The 22,900-nt window shown below is 43.0% G+C and overlaps 1 protein-coding gene across 10 annotated transcripts in view; it reads right to left on the minus strand.

The window, feature by feature from the left end:
• CUNH18orf63 (chromosome unknown C18orf63 homolog) overlaps window positions 1-22,900 on the minus strand; it is a 321,901-nt gene that overhangs the window by 208,562 nt on the left and 90,439 nt on the right. For all 10 annotated transcript variants that reach the window (XM_073589993.1, XM_073589985.1, XM_073589984.1 and 7 more), the window contains one exon: window positions 6,949-7,060. In XM_073589993.1, the coding sequence (XP_073446094.1) occupies window positions 6,949-7,060 (112 nt within the window). The remainder of the gene's footprint in view (window positions 1-6,948; window positions 7,061-22,900) is intronic.

A 22,900-nucleotide genomic window follows, 5' to 3' on the forward strand; every position in this document is an offset into this window, starting at 1 on the left:
TTATCACCAGTGGACATATATAAGAGGAAGAAGTGCACACTCAAACTTATAGACCAGGGCGGAAATCTACGGGTGCTGTCATGAACTCCGAAAAAATACCGTTAACCGGTGAGTAACTAAGACTTTATTCGGTCGTCCATGACAGCACCACCTGAGAGAATTAGAGAGAATAACTGCTGCTTTAGGGAGGGACTACAGTCTGCAGCACCCTTATACCAAAGGAGAGGTCTGCGGAAGCACCCAGGTCTAGCCTATAATGACAATAAAAGGTGCTCGGAGAGGACCAAGTAGCCGCCTTACATATCTGGTCAATGGAGACTGCTAATCTTTCGGCCCACGAGGTCGCCATGGCTCTGGTGGAATGCGCCCTCAGCTTCCCAGGTGCCGATCTGCCTTTTGAGATGTATGATTGCGAAATAGCCTAATCCACCTGGCTAGTGTGTTTTTTGATGGTCTAAGACCTTTCCTAGCGCCTTGATGGGAGACAAATAAGGCATTATCCTTCTTCCAGGGATCGGTAACTGCCAGGTATTCTATGAGACATCTCCTAACACCTAGGGTGTGTAGTTTCTTTCCCTTCTCATTAACTGGATTAGGAAGGAAGGATGGAAGGACTGTTTCATGCGTCCTATTAAGACTAGAAACTACCTTAGGTAAGTATGCCGGATCTGGCCTAAGTATTACCCTATCGTCTGTGAATTGTATATAAGGAGGACGCCTAGATAATGCCTGGATGTCACTTACTCTACGAGCTGACATCAGAGCTACCAGGAAGGCTACTTTGAGGGACAGTTTTTTTTATGGAAGCTGATGAGCTTCTGTCATAGCCGTGAGAACTAGCTTCAAAGTCCCACGGCATGAACCTATCCTTTACTACTGGTCTGGATCTACATGCCGCCTTAATGAATCTACTGACCCAGTAATTACCTGCGATGTTTCAGCTAAAAAGGGCCCCCAAGGCTGATACTTGTACTTTAAGGGTACTGGTGGAAAGCCCCATGTCCAGACCTTTTTGTAGGAATTCTAAGATTTGAACTATTGGTGCCGATTCCCCAGCAACTACTCCTGAGTTCTGAAGGAATCTTTTCCAGATTCAAACGTAAATTTTGGTTGTAATGATTTTTCTACTTTTAAGCCGGGTGTTAATCAGGTCTGGGGAGAAACCTTTATCTTTTAGCAGTGACCATTCAAAATCCACACCGTCAGATGTAGGCCAGCCACCTGAGGATGGTAAACTGGGCCCTGGTATAGGAGATCTGGGATGTCCGGAAGAAAACATGGATCGGACATAGACATGGTCCTGAGGCATGAGAACCATGCCCTCCTGGGCCAAACCAGAGCAATCACTATAATCCTCGCCCTGTCTTTTCTGATTTTCCTCATCACCAGGGGTAGTAGAGATAGGGGAGGGAAGGCGTATGCTAGCCTGAAGTCCCACTTTATCAGAAAAGAGTCTACCGCCAGAGGGTCCTCTCTGGGATTCAGTGAGCATTATTGCCTCACTTTCCGGTTTTCCTTGGTGGCGAAGAGATCTACCTCTGGTTGCCCCCACTTTTGTACAATCAGGTCGAAGATGGAGGTTTGGAACGAGTCCCACCTTGGTGATTGATATAAGCCACGGTGACCTGATTGTCAGAGAACACTCGCACGTGATGACCTTGTAGATACACAAGGAGCTTTTTAGCTGCCTGCTCCACCGCTGTCAATTCTTTCAGGTTAGATGACATTTCTACCTGATGATGCTCCCATAGGCCCTGGACCAAAATCTCACCCATATGAGCCCCCCAACCGGAAGGGCTTGCGTCTGTGGTGACTATGCGGGTTATGTTATACTCCCAGGGCACCCCCCCAGATAAGTTATTCCTTTCAACCACCACTCTAGGGACTCCCTCGTGTTCCGGGACAAAGTTAGCTGGCCCTCCAGGTAACCCCCAAGGACTCTGATGTAGTAAAATCTCCCCCTTTAATTTCCTTGTATGAAATTGGGCCCACCGGACCGCAGGGATACAGGACGAGAGAGATCCCAGAAGGGACATGGCTTTCCTGAGGGACATGGTGGGGTTATTGGAAGCGTTCAGGACCTGATAGTGTAGGCGAACTAACTTCTCAGCAGGCAGACTGCATTCCTGCTTCTCAGAATCTAAGATTAGGCCTAAGAATTGCTGGACTCATTGGCTGCAACCGAGATTTTTTGATGTTAAGCAGCCATCCTAACCGGTCTAGGGCAGACATTGCCCTTTGTAACTGCTCCAAACAATGTTCCGCCATTTTGCCTATAAGGAAGTCATCCAGGTAGGGGACCACTAGAATGTCTGATTCATGCAGATGGGCCATAACCTCTGCTACAACTTTAGTAAATACCCAGGGAGCGACTGCAACACCAAAGGGGAGGGCCACATATTGGAAATGTTGAACTGACCCATCTAACTGAACCGCCACTCTGAGGAAACGCTGATGAGCTGCATGAATGGGTATATGGTAGTAGGCGTCCTTTAAAACTAACACCACCATAAAGCAATTTTCAAACAGCAATTTTATTGTGGAATTGATTGTTACCATTTTGAACGGACGTATGACCAGAAACTTGTTGAGAGCTTTAAGATTTATTATAGTCCTGAAGGAGCAGTCTGGCTTACGGACTAGGAACAGAGGGGAGTAGAAACCTCTTCCCCTTTCCGCCTCCGGCACCTCTGTCAGGACCTTCTTGCAGCATAGATCATGAACCTCGGCCTCCAGGGCAGCTTGTTCTGATGGGGAAGATCTGAGTGCGGTAACCTTAAATCTGTTTAGGGGGACACAGGAAAATTCTAGCCGTAGTCCCGAGGCTATCAACCCCAGGATCCAGTTGCTACTAGAAATTAGCGACCAGGCCTGGTAGAAGACAGCTATTCTCCCTCCTACCGGAGCATTTATTCATTGGGGTGGCTTTTTAGCCTCACGCGCTGGGCCCTTCCTGGCGCCCCCCCTCCTCCAAACATAAATCCTGTAACTTTTCTTCTTTTTTCATCCCATCTGCCTTGATCCCTGGACAACCTTCTACGGAAATATCCCTTCCTGGTAAAGCGACGTCTATAAGAAGGATTCGGCAGACTGGGGAATTTCTTTTTATCATCACCGGCTTTTTCTAAAAGTTCGTCCAGCACGGGACCAAATAGATATTCCCCCTCACACAGAATGGAACAGAGTCGGGACCTGGCCTGGATATCTCCTGACCAACACGTCAACCAGAGAGCCCTTCGAGCTGCATTCGATAATCCTGCGGTCCTGGCCGCCATCCTTGCCGAATCCATCGAAGCATCAGCTAAAAAGGCAGCAGCGTTTTGAATGATCGGCAGGGTCTTCCGGATGGATGCTCTAGAGGCTCAGTCTTTCAGCTGAGAATCCAGTTGATCCAGCCAGACCATCATGGATCTGGCTGTGCACGTGGCAGCTACCACTGGTCTTAGAGCACCCGCTGACATCTCCCATGTTCCTTTTAGAAATGAATCCACTTTTTTGTCCAACGGATGTTTTAAGGAGGCCATGTTGTCAAAAGGTATGGAGGATTTTTTGGAGGCTTTGGCTACTGCTGCGTCAAGCTTAGGGGCCTTGTCCCATCTGCTTGCCACTGGGTCATCAAAGGGGTACCGCCGCTTGAAGGGCCGGTGGTAAGGTGCCCCTTTTTTCAGGCCTCTTCCATTCTCTGTCTATCAGGCTCTGGACCTTGTTATTTAGTGGGAAGGCCCTGCGCTTCCTTGGATGTATACCACCGATCATCATATCCTGCGCTGAGAGTTCCGGTTTTGTGTCCGCTACCCCCATGGTGGACCTTACTGCTTTGGGGAAGCAGAAATGGCTAGAGTCTTCCTCCGAAGAAGATGAAGAGGAGGCAGAGGGCTCTGAGGAGTCTGAACCCAAAAAACTAGCTTCTCTTCTCCTAGAAGATTCCCCTTGTGATAGGGCATCTCTGTCCTGATTATTTCCCTCAGGCTTGTGGTGAAGTCAGGTGTCTCTTCCGCTACCTGTATAAACGGGGGAGAGCGTAAGGGCCTGTCAATCTAGCCATGGACTATCGTTCCCTTTTAAACCCTACCGTCTGTCGCACGCACGGCTGACAACTTTTTAGGGTGGGCATCTGGCATGGGGCAACTACAGAGGGCACACTCCCTATGCTTCCGTTTACCCGAACTTTTCTTCCCCTGCGAAAAAAACATAAGGGAACACTGCATCAGGGTACTTTCATGGAGATTTCTTACCCATGCAGTAGAAGTAGGTACCAGATCACGGAGGGAGGCAGCGGAATCCTTCAGTCTGGAGGAACTTCTGCGGCTCTGCACGCTCGTTCTTCCTTGCTTCTTTAGCTGGGCACTTGTATGAGGCTTCACTGAGGCCTGTCTCTGCGGGTGCTCCTGCACCTCATCCTGTTGGTCTATGGGGGCTTCTGTCGTATCCACCGCTGCAATGGGCCTTCAGAGGCACCCCTGCAGCGTCCCAGCCTGCCTTATATTGCCTTCCTCCAGATATCTGGGTCAGCAGGGCTCTGGCCAAGGGCACCTACCACTTGGGACCCTCCCCGCCCTGCGCTCAGGCCTCCCTTCCCTCCTGGCTGCTGCACGCGACCCAGGACAGCCGCGCTCCTGCGGTGCCTACAAAAAGCCGGCCGGAACCAGACTTCCGGTTTCGGCGTTCCCGGCCCCGCCCCCTCCGCCACGTCACTTCAGCCGCTCAAAATGAGCCCGTGGGAACGCGCGATAGGGAGCTGGCACGGCGCCCCCGGCCCGGTATGCCTCCAGCCCCCCGTGCGCCGATAAGACTTTTCAGATCAAGCACTCCATAATGTGCACAACTACAGGGGTTATATATTATGCCACGTGCCCCTGCCCAAAAATTTATGTGGGACTAACTAAAAGACAACTTAAGGTTCGCATTCACGAGCATGTGTTGGGGATTATAGCGGCTAAGGATCAAGAAGATGTGGCCTCCTTAAAAACAATACCAAAACATTTTAGGACTTACCACAATTGCGATGCATCCCTTTTTCGAGTACGGTGCATCAATGAAATTTCCCATAATAATAGAGGTGGTAATATTAGCCGCAAACTCGCTCAGCGAGAAACCAAATGGATATGGATGTTGAACACTGTACAACCATATGGCCTGAATGATTTTAACTCTTTTGTCCCTTTTCTCTAACGTAATATAATTTAAAGTTTTTAATCTGATGTTTTTAATTTCTAATTGCTTTTATACAATATGGTGGCGTTATGTTTTATTAAGTTAGTATTTTAATTATTTTTATTTCTATTTTTAGATTCTTTCATAATTGCACGTATGTACTGTATTATATTACCTGCCATATCGGATTATGGGCTCAGGAATCTGGAAATCATTGGGATTGTGGAAACTCTGCCTAGAAGACATCTATATATTTATATGTATCTAACTGTATATTTATATTTTATATTAGATACATTGTTGTGTATCACTTTTGTCTTATTAGGATTATTTCTTCTATTATTTTTTAATGTATGGTATATATTTTGCACCTTTTTTTAGTTTTGATTTAATATGTGGCGTTATTGATTTTGTGGCACCAATAAGCTTATATTATATACTGGGCAATGGTATATGTTTCCATTGTCCCACTCATTGCTATATCCTGATCCAGAGAGAAGTCTGCACGCGCGCTCTCAGCGGTGCGCCTGTGTTTCCCTGCCGACCACGTCTCTATGTGCCAGCCCTCTCCCGGTCGGTCACATGACTGACGTTGGTTGTCACATGACGCGGTTGCTAGGGCAAAACATCCGCATCTATGCGAGGTGCACGTCACAACTTTGCCTTCTTTCTTGTGATTGGCTGATCCCCCACGTGACCCTCCTTACTCCGACTGGCTATGGGTATATAGCCACGCTTTGGTCCTGCAGACTCCACCCTCTGACGAAGGCGCAAAGCCGAAACGCGCGTCGTGGTGGACGCCGCCTGGGCTATATCATCTGATTCCATATGTAAGTTGAGCGCCCTTTTACTGCCTTTAATAGCACTTTGCAGGTATAATTATTGGTACCGCAAACATATATTGCCCTATTACATACTGTATATCACTACGTCACTTTATGAATACACAATGTGTGTTTTATTTCTTGGTCATATACACTGCACTTTACTGAGATACCAAGATGGTGTTTTATTGTCAGCACATTTTTTCTGGTTGTACGCACTGCACTTTATTTAGACATATCTCTATGGTAATTTTTTGTTAGCTCATTTCTGTGATACCCAGATGATTGATTGGGATTTTCTGTGCACTTCATATTCAATAATAATCTTAACAATTATGCAGTATTTATTTATCCAATTGTTTGGAATGATATGCATTGTACCGGCCGGGTTTATATGGCAATACTTTATATATGACTGCAATCTACCTATGAGGCTTTCTTACTAGTTTTTGTAGTCCGTGTGTGCGTCCTTGTCTATGTTTTTAATTGTTAAGGAAATAAGATTCTTTCATGGATGTTACCAGTTACTAATAATAAAGAATATACTATTGTTTAGACTGTGGTTTGTTTTTAATCGTTTTTTTCTTCCTTTGTATAGCTTACTTTTTTACCGATTTTCCCCTGTCTTGTATCTTGGTCTGGTCTACGCGGTGATATTATATAATATATGGTATTGATATATTGATTTATGAATATTTTGTAAACTGAGTTATAGACATAGTTCCCTTGATAATTCTCCTTCTCCAAGTTGACAAAGAAGAAGCTAAGATCCTAAGCTATAAGAAATACCAGTTGTGAAGTTAGCTTTGTTCCTGAATAAATATAGTTTCAGTGTTGAACGGCTAGACAGTACAGAGAGTAATCCACTACCAACAATCAATTTTTGTATGTTCTTAATTCAATTACTATTAAAAAGAATATGTTCAAAGATATATAAAAAGAGGAACAACAAATGGTTCAAGAGTTTTACCTTGAATTAGAATATGTCCCGCTTTATTCCAGTAGGGAGTAAGTCGCACTGTGATTGTGTAAAACAGACAAGACTGAAGCATAGCTGGAGTAACTCTTTCAGGCCTTTCCATCTGAGGTAAGCACAAAAACTTATGATCAATGGCTGTTCTATTCGTCTGCAAAGGAAACTAAGTGCTCTCATCAAAAACAATTGGTCCTAATGTTCCACAGTGAATAATAAACATGAATGGTGTGAAATAGCTACATTACATCCTTTGTGCCTGAAAACTGAGGTTAAACTTGAAATATTTCATATACCGGTAATGAAATCTAGCTTTGAAATATATTTCGTATTTTACACTTTATATCAATATTATAAAAGACACATATAAACAGTATCATAACATCGGTAATAGTTGGAAAACATAACAGATAGAATGCATAGATAGATGTTTCATGTAACTTAAGCAAGAGTAGAAACAAATAATGAATTTGACGAAGTATAACTTTATACAATATACAACTAAAACAGGCTAAAGTCAATTTCATGCAAGGTCTTTACATGGAATTAGTTGTAATAAATGTAAAGGGGAGAAAAAAAAAAAAAGGAGACATGCACAAAAAGAGAAAATAAAAGAAAAGGTGGGGGGTTGACCCAACAAACAAAATGAGAATACTTGAAGGATAAAATGTATTTACTTATGTCACGTAAATAGCGCCGTCAATTTCACAGCACTTTATGGACACATCATCACTGTTTCCAATGGGGCACCCAATTTAAATCCTCCATCAGTATGCCTTTGGAGGAGTATGGGAGGAATCCAGAGCACCCAAAGGAAACCCATTCACAAGAACCTGCAAACAATTTGAAAATATACTGTATTTAGGATTTGAACCACTGAGCCATCACATGAATGGATTTCATGTCGGGAAAATTGAAAGATAGTTGAAAGTGGGCAGGCATATTCGAACCATGGTGTCCAGGTTTGATCAAATTTGTTGTATTTGTCTAAAAAAAATTCCAGACAATTTTTAGTTTATCATAAATTTATCTATTTGGGATTTGACTTCTTGCAGGGAAACAGATTTCTTCCATGAATGTGCAATAGTTTGTTTGGCACCCAGAAATAAGTAAGAAGTCAAAATTGTGCTCGAGAGAGAATTACGGCACATCATGTTGTATTTTAGGAGGGCAACTCAAGGATTATGTCATAACATGACATTAAAGAGAGTTTCTGAGTCTAAGAGCGTATACCGCTCGAAACGCATACAGAACCTCCTGGGCACTTTCTGTGCAGCTATCCCATGTCAGGGTAAAAACCGCAATGACTATAGCAGCCATGCTTGTATTTTAATGAAATAAATACAATTCTGGATTTTACTCCTTGAGCTGGACTTTCCTTTTTCGATGAATTAAAGAGAGAATGCATAATACCATTATAAAGTCATCTGACCAAAATTAGTAACGACTTGCTAAAAAAGATAACACACAATTCTCTATACTCCTCCTTCTAGACTTGTCCTCTGAATATGACAGTGTCGACACTCCGGCTTACTTCAAATCCATTCTCCCCTTGGTATCAAAGACCTTGCTCTCTACTGGATTTACTCATACTATTCTAACCACACATTTAGTGGCTCCCACTCCCACACTACCTCTTCATCTCACCCTCTCTCTGTTGATGCCTCTCAAGGCTCTGTCCTGTGACCCCTACTCTTATTCTCAATCTATCCTCTGGCCTGGGACAACTCAAAGTCCCATGGATTCCATTACCACCTATACACTGATGACACTCAGATCTACCTCTCTGGCCCAGACACCACCTTTCTGCTGTCCAGAATCCCAGAGTGCCTATCGGCCATATCATCATCCTTTTTCTCCTCTCGCTTCTTAAAGCTCAATATGGCAAAAACTGAACTCCTCTTCTTTCCTCTATCCCACTTAACCCCACTACCCGACCTATCACAATTAATGACACCACACTCTGTGGTACCGGAAGTAACCCTTGATTCTGCTCTTTCCTTCAAATCGCATATCCAAGCTCTTGCCACCTCCTGCCGCCTCCAACTCAAAAATATTTCCAGAATCCATCCTTCCCTGAATTCTGAATCTACTAGATTGTTAGTGCATGCCCTCATCATCTCCTACCTAGACTACTGCAATATCCTCCTCTGTGGCCTCCCTGTTAACACTCTTGCCCTTCTCCAGTCAGTCCTTATCTCTGGTGCCTGACTAATTCACTAATTCCAGTATACCCCATCCTCTGGAATTCTGTGTTGCTACATATCTAATTATCATAATATAAACAGAAAACTCCTAATCAAAATTATAATGATTTATCCATGCAAAAAGTATCCATATATTAAATTTGATAGCAACTCAGTCAAATTTTAATACAAGGAGCAACACCAGTCCATGCTATACAGTAAAAACACCGCACTGAATATGTAATGATACACGTGCAAATATAATTACTGTGTGCATTATCACCCTGACCATCTATAGGATGGTTACAATGTTTTGATAATTTTGCTGGCATATACCCAAGGGTTATTTTACACATATAGCGCCCCTTGCTCTATCCACTCTGGTTCTAGTGTCACTGTTTTCACCTTTATTTTTTGCCCAAACATGTGTGTGTGTTTGTATGTTTACAATTGTGTTTTTAAAATTGTTCTAATAAAATGTAAAAGTATTTTTACTGTACAGCATGGACTCGTATTTCTCCTTGTATTAACATCTAATTATCCACCACTCTCGGAACATTCAGACAGAACTTGCATCCGAGAAGTATTGCTTCTCCTTGCGGAGATTGACATGCTAAGCATGCCGAGATGAGGAGACTTAAAGCCGCAATGCTCCTCTGGGAAATAGTCAAACTGTCTCTTCAGAGAGAAAGAAGACTAGAACACTTTTAGGATAGCTATTTCCAAAAGGTGGCACTAGAGTTCTAGTCCTCTTCCTCTTGAAAACCCATCTCTTCAAAAAAAAAAAAAAAAAAAAGCTTACAGCCTTCAATGATCTGCTGCTGCCTCACCACTGATAACTGCTGCAATTCCATAACCTACTGTCTCTTTCCCCATTGTCTTGTAGAACAAGGTTGCACACCATTTTTTTGGTCCAAGGGCTGCAATGGCATACTGAACTAATTCCAAGGGCTGCAAAAAATTTAAAGCGGTACTTACACCAATACATCACCAGAACCAACTTTTGAGGATTTGAGGAGGATTTGTAGAAATTCTGCTCAGTTTTTGTCCCAAAAAATAAGTATGAACATACGTTAACTTACACAGAGTTTTTAGAGTAGAAACTGAGCGCAATCTGGCCAAATCCTCTTCAATCTCAAAACCCTAAATTTTGAGTATTTTAAATTTTAAAATCGCCATGTTGCAAGTTTTGGATTGCTACATGGGTACAAGATCAGAACCACCCACAGCAAATGAATGTAGTGGCAGAACCACTATTAGTACATGAATAAATCAGTTAGTACAGCGAGCAATAGCAATATCAGGTCAGCCACATGTACAATTGTATCGCATGAACTTACTACTTCCAGTATGTCTTTAACAATGGTTTGGAGATACTGGGATTGTTAATAGTCATCATCTGACTGCGGACCATACAAGGAACCACAGCAATGATGAAACGTTGACAGTATCACAAACAATTACATCCACGCACCTTATATTTGATGTCCTCTCTGATTGAAGTCGTTCTCATCATTTTTTGTCTCTGTGTAGCGGAGACGCCATGAAGAAATTTCATGCCCAGACTGTCTTTGCAGACTTGCCGGTTCTCCATCTTCAAGCAGAGATTCCCGACATTGTGCTCTTAAAAATGCGTCATTATACTGCCCCATAAATAAAGATATCTCCCATGCTGCGTGCCAGAATAATTGCTTGTGCTTACTGTTCTTATCCAAAATATCCCCCCATACTACCATTCTCCAAATTTTCCCGCTTTGTTGCCCCTATTGCAAAATGTCCCCCGCACACTACGCCTCTCCATTGTGCCTCTTCAAAATATTTTTCCACACTGCCACTCTGCAAAATATACTCCCCTCCCCCACACTGTGCCTTTCCAAAATAACCTTCTGCACTGCCCCTTTGCAAAATATTCCCTGCACACTGCCCCTTTGCAAAATATTCCCTGCACACTGCCCCTTTGCAAAATATTCCCTGCACACTGCCCCTTTGCAAGTTATCCCCCTCCACACTGCCCCTCTGCAAAATATCCCCACATTCACATACTATGCTTCTGTAAAATATCCCCAGCACACTGCCCCTCTAAATAAAGTACCCTCCTGCCATCACGTCTCCCAAAATCATGCCCCTTTTAAAATTGTCACCCCCATGCTTGGACCCGCAGAAGCGCTGAAATAAGCGCGAAACGGCTGTTATCTTCCTCCACTTCCTCTGCTTTCTCAGGACTATCTTACCACATGAAATAAAGGACATAATTTTTAAGGAATGGTGAGTGCTGTTTTGTTCTGCATTTTGTCTCTATTACTGCACCTACTGTGTGGTACTGTGCACTATCTAATTTTCCTCCACCTGGAGCCCTAGATCCCCCTTTCATTGCACTCATAAAGCATGACTTTAACAAAAGTGCCCACAAACACTGTAAGATACCCCCCCACAGTGAATTCCTGCACAGTACCCTTCACACAGTATGATTAACCTACTGTTCCCCACCCCTTAACTCCCCTGGAAAAGTATGATGACCCCCAGCACAGTGTGAACCCCCAACTGTGACCTCCACACAACCCTACATGCAGTATAATGGGCCTACGTACAGTATATTGGCCTGACACCTCCTCTCACTGTATAATGGCCCTCATACATCCCTCCACACAGTATGATTGACCCCACACAAACCTTCACACTGTATAATTACTTACATATAGTATAATTAACCCTATCGCCCTCCATATAGAATAATGCACCCCAAAGTCCATACAGTATAATGCACTCCCCATAGTCCTCCATATAGTATAATGTACCCTATAGTCATGTGTATAGTATAATAAATTCCATAGTCCATACAATATAATGCACATCCCATAGTTTTCTGTATAGTATAATGCACCCCATAATCCATACATTATAATGCACCCCATAGTCCTCTGTATAGTATAATGCACTCCATAGTCCATCCAGTATAATGCACCCCATCATCCACCGATCAGGGGGAAGGTGAGATGAGATCAACTCTTATTGTTTGAGTATTTAATCAATCTGCATAGATTGTCCTTCACTGTTTACAGGTCAACAAGCTACATGTGTACTCATACAATGGGTAATCAACACATATCAGCAAACATCAATTGTTCAATGACCCTGCGTCCCTGTCCTCCAAGGATGGCAACACAATAAATTGTGGGAGCATATATAATAGATACACAGCAGCCATTCACAAACATCAAGTCAATCTACAAGAGTCATCGTTTAAGCGCATATGACCAATAGTAAGTCTCGTGACACACTCAAAGAAAAATAAATCAATTCAAGAGTCAACATTCAGACTCAACATTTCAATAAAAAAAAAATATCATTTTAAATATCTTTCTTTGTACTTTTGGTTTGTTCACACCTTTCTGGTATATGAATTTTAGTTTGTGGTGTTTAAACCAACCTAAGTCCTACATTTTCCACTGTGGTGTTTCATTTATATTTTTTACATGATGCTTCATTTAGCTTATCTTTAATCTCGGTGTATTTTCACAGATTTTTCAAAGCATCCAAAGTGATACGATGGACTATGAAGCCAAGGACCTTACCTGGCAATCAGAGTTAGCCAATGTTTTTAATTATGATGTATCTGTGGGATCTGGTGATCAGAGAACTCCCCTTAATTACAAAATAGCATAAAAAAAAATATTGCATAGAAGAACAAAAACCTGGTGAAACAGGGCGTTTTTTGAAAATTATGTTAAGAATGGTCTTATAACCAGAGGATTGCGTGTCCAAGTTTTCGCCTCTTTCCCTGTGGACGATTCTGAGTTCGTTACTAAGTGGGAAGCAGCTTGTACACTGTGTTCCACTCATTTTACGAAACTACTCATAGAATTGAACTCTAAATCATTGATTTCATTGGAGAATGAATTAGATTCCGTGTATTCCTCATTCAGAACAATAGTCTCTAATAAAGAAGTACGAAAAGGAGATGAATCCAGCGAGCCAAGTTTGAAGTACATAAAAAATCTTTTATTTCAAACGTAGATTAAAAATATTTATCCATAGCAGCATATTATAAATATAGGCAGAGAGGAAAAATTAGTGCTGTTGGCGCTTTACAGCAGTAATTTTTCCTATCTCTGCCTATATTTATAATATGCTGCTATGGATAAATATTTTTAACCTACGTTTGAAATAAAGAAAAAGATTTTTTATGTACTTCAAACTTGGCTCGCTGGATTCATCTCCTTTTCGCATTTATTGTTGGCAAGAGCTCCTGTCATTTATCCGTTGCTGAGAGCCTATACAGTATAGCAGCTTATCTTTTGAACCAACCGGGTAAGCTGGCATTTTTTCTTTTTTTATTGTTCTAATAAAGAAGTACTTTCCTTTAATGGTAAAATGGATAAATGCTCTTTGGAATGGGAAACCTAGATATGGCTAGTTTCACATTTGCAGACGGATGGCTGCGGCCTTCCTCCGTGAAGCCCCGCCACCCACCACGCCTCCTCCGGTTAGTTATGGCTATTTCTGCAGCTGGCTTCATATGGCCTGCGTACCCCATCTTTAACATTGGGTACGCAGGCCGTGCCGCAGTATGTGGATGCAGCGTCCACATAAAATTTCAACATGATGCGTTCTATGCGGGTCGCCGCACCGTCAAAATGACACATGCGGCGGCATACGCATACTGCGGCACGGCCTGCATACCCAATGTTAAAGATAGGGTACGCAGGTCGCATGAAGCCGCATGAAGAAATAGGCGGAGCTAACAGGAGGCGTGGCGGGGCTTCACGGAGGAAGTCCGCAGCCCTCCGTCCGCAAATGTGAAACTAGCCTTAAAGAGGTACAAGCAAAAAAAAAATTTAAAAAAACTTATACGTGATTCCACTGACTTAACGAAATGACGTATAAAAATGGAGAACTTTACCAAAAAATAATCACACAGATACGTCACCATTGATATCATCTGTTTCTTCATTGGGTGAACAGTTGGATTCTTCTAATTATTCTATAACTACAAGATTCAGGAATTACCCATGGAGAAGGTGGGATCATAAGACTCTTAGGCAGTAACAATAACAAAAACGTAAACCTAACTCTGGGGCAAGCTCAAATTCAGCTCTTAAGGTAATTAATCTTTCTGATCAACTCTTTTCAGATTCAGAACTAACACTCCTTTTCCAAGGGTTTATCTTTTTCACCATCTATACGTTTTGATCCTTTCTTAGCCATCAAAGATTTGAACATTTTTGCCAGGACTTTAATTTTTAAAAATGGTTCCACAATTATGAAATACAAAAAATATTCCCCCTTCCTGGAGAACAAGCTGCTTTACAGACATTGGAAGATCTGGATGCTGAGTGATTCTACTTCTGTGGGTAAGATTCCCTCTTGTTTGCGTCAGAAGTCTCAAAAATTTTCCCCTTTGTCTATGTGCCCTAATATAGATATTTTTGTACAACTGGTCTCTTCTGACTTTGAGAAGACATCTTCTAAAATTCACATTGATAATTTATCAGCAACAGAAAATGGTCATCTGGCCTTGTAAATTACATGAGACAGAAGCTTTTCGCCTTTTACATGATTGATCCCGTTATAAAAATCTTAAATTCAATCCATTAATATCTTTTAGGACCGAACTATCCAAAATGTTACAAACAGCAAGAGATAGTAATCTAATCAATAAAGAAATCTTTGATGTCTTAACCATTAAAGAACCTGCAATATCAACTTTTTATTTATTGCCAAAGATACATAAGAATGCCATCACACCATCAGGTAGACCCATTATTTCTTGGATTGGAGGGTTGACTGAAATCATATGTCAATACATTGACTCCCACTTAAAACCTCTGTTAGAGACAATCCCTTCATATCTTCTAGAGAATGACATGATTCTCGTGTTATGAGATGTTGAATCACTGTACACGAATATCAAGCATAAAGATGGTCTTCGTGCAGCCAAATTTTTCCTGGGTATGTCTAATCTTGTACCTGATGAGTCTGCATTTATCCTTCAACTTTTGGAATTTGTGCTCAACCACAATTTTTTTTTTTTTACTTTTAATGGGTCCTTGTACCTACAGCTCCTGGGTACAGCCATGGGCGCGGCCTGTGCATCGTCCTATGCATATCTGTTCCTGGGGCTGTGGGAGAGGGACCTGTTTTCATCTGACTTATTTTTGCATCGGGTACCTTTTTGGACCAGATTCATTGATATTTTTTTCATTTGGCGTGGCAATGAGATTGATCTTAAATCTTTTATTTCTGAGCTGAATCAAAATGATCTAAATACTCATCTAACACAATTATGATTTTCATAGGATACTTTTTTTTTTAAGACATTACCATTCAATGTGATGATCAAGGCATGTTGCAATCAGACTTAAACAGGAAGGATACAGCTGTCAATTCCCTCCTTCATGCCTCTTCATCTCATCCACATCATATCAAATCCATTCCTACGGGACAGTTCTTACGATTATGCAGACTATGTTCTTCTGATAAGGATTTTGAAGCCCGGGCCATTGAGATGCGAGAGATTTTTTGACCAAGGTTATAGTCATCGTAGCATTAATGGGGTATATAATACACCCAAGAATTCAAAGCGACAGGACCTCATTTATTCTACAAGGACATAAGCCTACTAATCAGGTAAGATTCTTAACACAGTTTTATTCTCAATGGCAACAGATGCAGGATAACTTATTGCAACATTGACCAATTCTTCTGGCGGGTCCAACCTTTAGGCAATATATCCCAGATAGACATTGTATTTCAGCTCGACATTCTTGCAATTTGAGAGATCACCTGGTCAAATCTCATTATGTACCCAATACTCAACCAACCATTTTTTCTAGTAGCAAACACCGTCAGAAATGGGGCTGTTCACCTTGTGGTCAATGTGTGGCCTATACTAACATTGATTCTGCAACCCAGTTTAATGCATGTGATCACAAATTCTATATAATAACTCAAACAATTACATGTTCTACTAAAGCTATTTACCACACCACCTGTCCATGCTCAAAAATCTATGTAGGTCTCACTACTTGCCCCTTTAAAGGTAAGGGTACGTGAACATGTCAGAGATATTGTGGCTGCGTCCAATGAGGATAACACAGAACATCTAAAACCAATTCCTAAACATTTTGAAATCTACCATTCATGTGATCCTACCGGTTTGCGTTTCATTGGCATTGATTGTGTTAATTCGGAATTTCATGACAGCAATATTATCAGGATGCTGGCCCATAAGGAATCTAAATGGATTTGGACTTTACGCACATTTCAACCCTTGGGTCTAAATGAGACTCTTAATTATGCCCCTTTTCTCTAATCCCCGCATCCTTATTTGTTTAGTGTCTATTATGTTATTTGTCTTTTATTTGATTTTATGTCTTTTATTAATCCTTTTTTATGCTTTTTAAAGATCATCTCCTCTGATGTATCCATTTAAAACTGGGATCCGTGTCTTCCTGAGGATATCTTCTTTGTTGCCCTTCATTTATAACATCATTTTATTTATTTTCTCTTTTTATTTTAGGTTTTTACTCACTCATTTTTTCCCCCTTTTTTTACTTTTTGTATACCCGTTCAAATTTTTTTTTTTTTTTTTACACGAAGTTATTTATCACATTCGCTTTTCACTATTCATTTAAACATGATTTTTAGTATATATTCCGAAAACTTTTTAAAATATATTAGAGATATATCTATCTCTATCTATATTTATCTCTATCTAAACTAGAGGTGTGCCCGATGCTCAGGAGGGAAGTGTGTGTGTGAGTACATGTGTGTGTGCGTGTGCGTACGTACGTACATGTGTGTCCCGCAGCTGCCTACCCACCCACCTCCGTGCAGTCACAGCCCGCAGGAAAGAGGGTGGTTTGCGGCCTGTGCTGGAGATGTGAGTACGTGTGTGTGTGTGTGTACGTGTGTGTGAGTGTGTGTGTGAGTGAGTATGAGGGTATTCCAATACGGCGGTCGGCGTACTTCCGGTGCGGCGCGGTGGATTGTGGGATTTAGGCACAATCCAGACGGAAGTGGATGACAGACAATTTAAGGCAATTATATATGCTCATACTTATTTAATTATTGTGGTAATTCATGCACTGTCACTTTAAATATGTGATGTATATTTTGTTCATGTATATTATAACAATTGCATACACTCACTTTAAATGTGATTTTCTACTATTGGATTGTTATATATGCAGTCACTTTAATACAATATTATATTTAATAATTTCATAAAACGGGTATCGTTTTGTCATGGGGCTAGAACTACTCACACGAGTGGTTAGCTTGCTCTTTCATGCTTTTTCTCCTCTTCTCCACTTCTCCCTCAGCTTGTATTTGATGTTTCTGTTCCTAGGTCTGCACACGTTTGCAGTGTAGGCGGGGCTTCGGATTATGTGACCGGATTTTCCCATTGATGTTATAGAATAATTATTTTGATCTTTAGCAGACACACACCAGTGGTGCACATGCGGGCTCACCTCCCCCTCTCTCCTATTCCCCGGCGCGTCTTTTCATTGCTACTGCAGCCCCCTGGCCTGTGGTCAGCTCAAGTGATTAGCGTGGGCGTGGCTACTTAGTCATGGGGCCGGGATGTCAATGTGACGCTTTGGCTGATGGGAGCGATGGGCAGTTTGTGGGCGTACCACATGCGCCAATAAACACTGGCGTTATATATAGACCTCATGAATTTATATACACATTAACCCTTATTGGCTACATAGGAGTACATATAGAGGCTAATTCCACACCTTAGACACTCCCCCGGAAGAAGGCTCATTTAGCCAAAACGTACGTAGGGACTCCTGGCGCCGCAGTACTCTATTGGTAAATACTTTAACCTTTTACTCACCCATTCTGTGTTTTGTGACTTACTTCACTTCATTGATACTTTATTTTGAATCATGATCTTTTACTATTGATTCTGTCACATTCTATGAGTGGGTTGTATGTTAATCTTACCTTGTTGTGTATAGCCCCTTTTGGGATATTACTGTTGGTGCCATCTTGTGGTTGACTCTGATATTGACATTTTTACAAATTTTTTGGGGGACTATTTTTTTAATTGTTTTTCAACAAAAATATTATTTTAAATATTTCTTTGTACTTTTGGTTTGTTCACACCTTTTTGGTATATGAATTTCAACAAGCTACATGTACTTATACAATGAGTAATCAACATAGCAGCAAACTTCAATTGTTCAATGACCCTGCATCCCTGTCCTCCAAGGACGGCAAAACAATAAATTGTAGGAACATATATAATAGATTCAAAGCAGCCATTCACAAACAAATCAATCTACAACAAGAGTCATCGTTTAAGCTCATATGACCAATAGTCTGTCTCTTGACACACCCGAAGAAAAATCAATTCAAGAGTCAACATTCAGACTCTCAGGAACAGTCCATGTCTCTTGGCCCACTGAAAGTATATGTCTGCCATAATTAAGATTAAATGCTGTGTCGTCACAGATGCAGACACAGTTGAAGTTGCAATGATGAGCAGGGGGTCCGATGCTGGCACTGGCACCAGGCCCCTCTGGCTCACAGGCCCCATAGCAGCAGTACAGGGAGATCCTGTTTCACTGCTCTGGCAGAGAATTTAACTGTATCGGAGCACTACACACACCGATACAGTTGAAAGTAGCGTAGCTCCGGGTGAGCCCCTTTGCCCCCCCATTCTTCGGTAACTATGTAACTGTCTCTATGTAATGTGTATTAAATTGCTTTGATTATAAGTTAGTTCATTTAAAAAAAATTCCTCCACCAAGATGGGGCCACCTGCACAGTAGTAGTTATCGGCAATCGGATAGATGCTACTACGCAGGTGCCAACAGCACCATCTTTGAGAATAGCTTGCACAGCTGCCATTTTATTACTTCAAAAGTGCATTGACTGGATATTTAAACAACTCACCACGTAGTTAAACCTACCAGTTTTGTGACTTCAATCCTGAAATACTTTTTGGGTGTAAGTATTGGGTATAATGGCTCCACTGACTTAATTTCCCATGTGTCCATTTTTCGACTTCAACCAGGAGGATATTCTGGTTTCGGAATATGTTCACCAGATTTGGTGTTGTGCAACTCCAATTAAGAGGATAGCCAGAGATGTTGATGGTTTATCAGCCCCATGCAGGAGAGTCCTGCTTGCACCTCCAATTAGGAGGGCAGACCAGTATAGTGCCACCCGACCTGGCACTATCAAGTTAATTTTACCACTCTATACCACAAGGGTAAATTGAGGCAATGAGAGTTCAATCACTTAGTGTCCACAAAGCCATTTCCAACTAGGAGCCATAACTGGAATTACAGTGGTTTTATTCAGCTTAGAGCAGCCATGTCCAACTTGCACTTCCAACTAAGAGGTGTAGGGGTTTTACTCACTCGGGTGCGATGGGAGGAAAACAGAAGGCTTGTGTTAGGCGTCGGGTTCCTGCCTCTGCACGGGAGGAAGCCCGAGCCTTGCCTTCTGCGGTCTCCCATTCTGTTCTGGACGTAGAAGAGGCTGCTCAGCAAAGGCATCGATCCCGACGTCTTGCTCAGGCTAGTGCTGTCAGGTTGGTTGCTGCTGCCACCTCTGGGTCAGCTTTAGCAATCTGCACTAGCCAGCAGCGAGCAGCTCCAGAGTCTAAGTCCTTTTTGCAGCCTACTGAACATGCCCGTGGAACGACCTCTCATTGGAGGTGACATGCTCGGTCAAGTAGCTTGGATTGGACCAGCAGGAAGGTCCCAGAAGGACGCTGCTATAAATGGTTCGCATGGCCGCTCAGCCATGCGCTAGTATAGACTCATTTTGTTGTATGTGTGTGATGAGAGGATGCATGTGTACAGGTGACTGACTCATTAGGACCCTCCCTTGGTTGTGTATGAGATAGTGTTTAGAGTTAGAGAGTCAGCGCCGAGTAGTGGCACTGCTTAGCGCCACAGTGCTCCCAGCTCCTCTCACATATTAGCGCCTGAGGGCACCATTAGCACACGGCACCACTGTACCGCATATACCGCAGCGTCCGTCAGAGCGGCGCCATGCACAGATAGCGCGCTTAAGCTTGGGCTGGTTAGTGGCGTCCGCCAGTGCGGCGCTGTTCTCACTCAGTGCGGTAAGCAACTGTCTGTTGCACCCTGAGACTGCTAACAGGGCACAGCATTCTTAGGGGTCTACCCCTGGCACCACAGTAGCGGTTATGTGTGCCTGTGGGTCTAGAGCAGGGGTGGGGAATCTTTTTTCTGCCAAGGGCCATTTGGAAATTTATACCATCCTTCGGGGGCCGTACAAATTCTGCCCACAAAGTACATCCTGACTCTGGCATCATGACTTAATCTTTCACTGCATGCCCTTCAATGTTCAGTAGTGAACACTGCGTGTGTGTGCCAACAGAGCAAGAAGAATTTAATGAGCTTGTGGCAATCAAAATACAGCTCCCTGCCCAAGAATGCGGTCCCTGAGAATCTGCTCGGGGGCCTGATAAAAGGTCATCGAGGGCCGTATATGGCCCTGGGGCCTGAGGTTCCCCACCCCTGGTCTAGAGGGACTCCATCCCTGTGTCCTTGGGGCCGAGTCCTGTGACCACGTCACTAGCACTTTTCTTACGTTAGAGCGACCCTGTGAAGTAACAGGGTTCGCCTTTTACACACCGCGTGGCATAACCTGTGTGTGTTTGTATCCGCCATTACCGAGCAGCAGGTAACATCTCTGCACGGTGGACCCCGGGCTGAGAACGCACCTTATACGATCTTTATTGTTTGGTGCGTTCCGCTAGCGCTTAACAGCTTGTTCCTCTAAAAGTTCATGGGGGTTTATTGCTTCATAAAACACAGAAGCCAAACAGAAAATAAACAGCCTTTAGATCAGGCAAATACAACACAAAATGTCCATAGCAGGGCTCTGCTCCACCATGCCTGTGGGCACACAAGCTGGGTTAACATCCAGTACTCAGGCTCGGTCTGGAGCCAAACACACAGGATGCCTTCTCCCTCCCAACACACAGACCACGTGCCAAACAAAAGCCACCATTATATAGGCTGTTAACCACACCCAGAGGTGAGATATGTGGGTAGCCAGACCTATCCATCTCTCAGCTACCCGCAACCCGGTCCCAGGTGCACCAAACAAACCTCTTAGTGCTTACGTGCACTAGTGAAAATATTTTGAGCTACATCACAGATACTTCCCATCGACTACGCGGCCATTAGCCTCTTTACAGAGGGTAAATTGAAAAGTAGATGTTTATCGACTTAAATGCTGAGCAATTCATCTAATGACACCAGATCAGGAGGATCAACTGGACTTACACTGGTTTTGTTCAGCTTAGTCATAAATCCCACTACAAAGATATCCTGGAACTTAAATAGCTAATCAGTTTAAATGACAACCAGTCCAAATTATGACTCCAGATCCTGAAGATTAACTGGACTTGCTAAATATGGACCAATGCAATATTCTATCCAGGTATGAGCGATGGACTGGAAATCTATAGGACTCAATAGTTACTCTCAGGACTGTATTTTATTAAGGCCCCTCCCTCCTTGTTTGATAGATTCACCACAGACCAACGGTATCATCCGGAAGCCATCCTTACCAATATCAACAGTATTGCTAGTAAAGAGTAGTGAAGCTTAGAGACAGTAATGAAAACACACCTACAAGCCACAAGTTGGCTGGCCAATTAGCCAAATGCCATGTCCCTCAAAGTTGTGCATACCACTGAAAGTTGTACTCCACTGAAGGCCCCATCAAGTCACGCTGTGTGGTAGTGGAAGCCAAAGAAAACCTTAGACCTCAGGTGGCAGGCTATTCAACAACTGCTAAGCAGCCATAAAACCCTCAGGCAGGCCAAACACCAGACATGAGGTGGCATGACAAACATGAGACAGGAGGCCTGATGTGGCAGGAAAAACACCAGACATAAGGTGACAGGCTCAAAACACTGACACAATGGCTCTGCAGGATTTCCCATACTGTCACGATTCCTCCGCTCAGTGAATGATTGCTGTGCTGTTCTATGGAAACTGTCCTGCTGAGCTGTCTGTCTTGATTGACATCTTGGTTGTCCAATACTGTGATGGGCTTGCTGGGCAGATTGTGTCATGATTGACAGCTTAGCTGTCCAATCTGTCTGGTCCGGGACTTTCTGAAGCTGTTCAGTGATCTGGTAATCGCATAGCTACTTAACTGAACTGTCTGCCCCTGATCTTTGCCAGACGTAGTTTGTGCTTCTCGGTGAGTGTTAGGCTGGTTCTGTTGCACTGAGTTCAGGTCTTCGGCTGTCTGACCCTTTGTACAGTGCTCTGACTATCCGTTTGTCTTGTTCTTCGGCTTTTGATCCGCTATCTCTTGTTATTGATCCTGGATTGTGACCTGACTTATGCCTTCATCTTTTCCCTTGGTTATCTATGTACTCTCTTGGTATTGACCTAGGAAGGTCTGACTCTTCTGCCTCACGACCTGTCCGTGAGTAGTGACTAGCGTCACACCTACTCCCTCCATGCAGGGATGCCGACATACTCACCCCCTGGCCGTGCATTGCTGTCCCCTGTTGTGCTCCCTGCCTCCTTCCTGTACTGATTCCTCGCAGCACCCCCGTTCTTAAAAGGGCAGTGCGCACACAGTAATGCGCTGTAAGGCATTTAGTGTTGGAGTGCACCTGCAAGATGGCTCTCATCCAATAGCTGTGAGGCATTTTGTATAAAAGGCACCCTCCCCAAAAGGGAGGTGCCAAACACATTCAGTCAGTGTGGTGCCCTACCAGTGAAGTCGTGAGGTTCCCTGGT

The sequence above is a fragment of the Dendrobates tinctorius genome, unplaced genomic scaffold, assembly GCF_039654945.1.
Source record: "Dendrobates tinctorius isolate UK_male_01 unplaced genomic scaffold, ASM3965494v1 ptg000115l, whole genome shotgun sequence".
Classification (NCBI taxonomy): domain Eukaryota; kingdom Metazoa; phylum Chordata; class Amphibia; order Anura; family Dendrobatidae; genus Dendrobates; species Dendrobates tinctorius.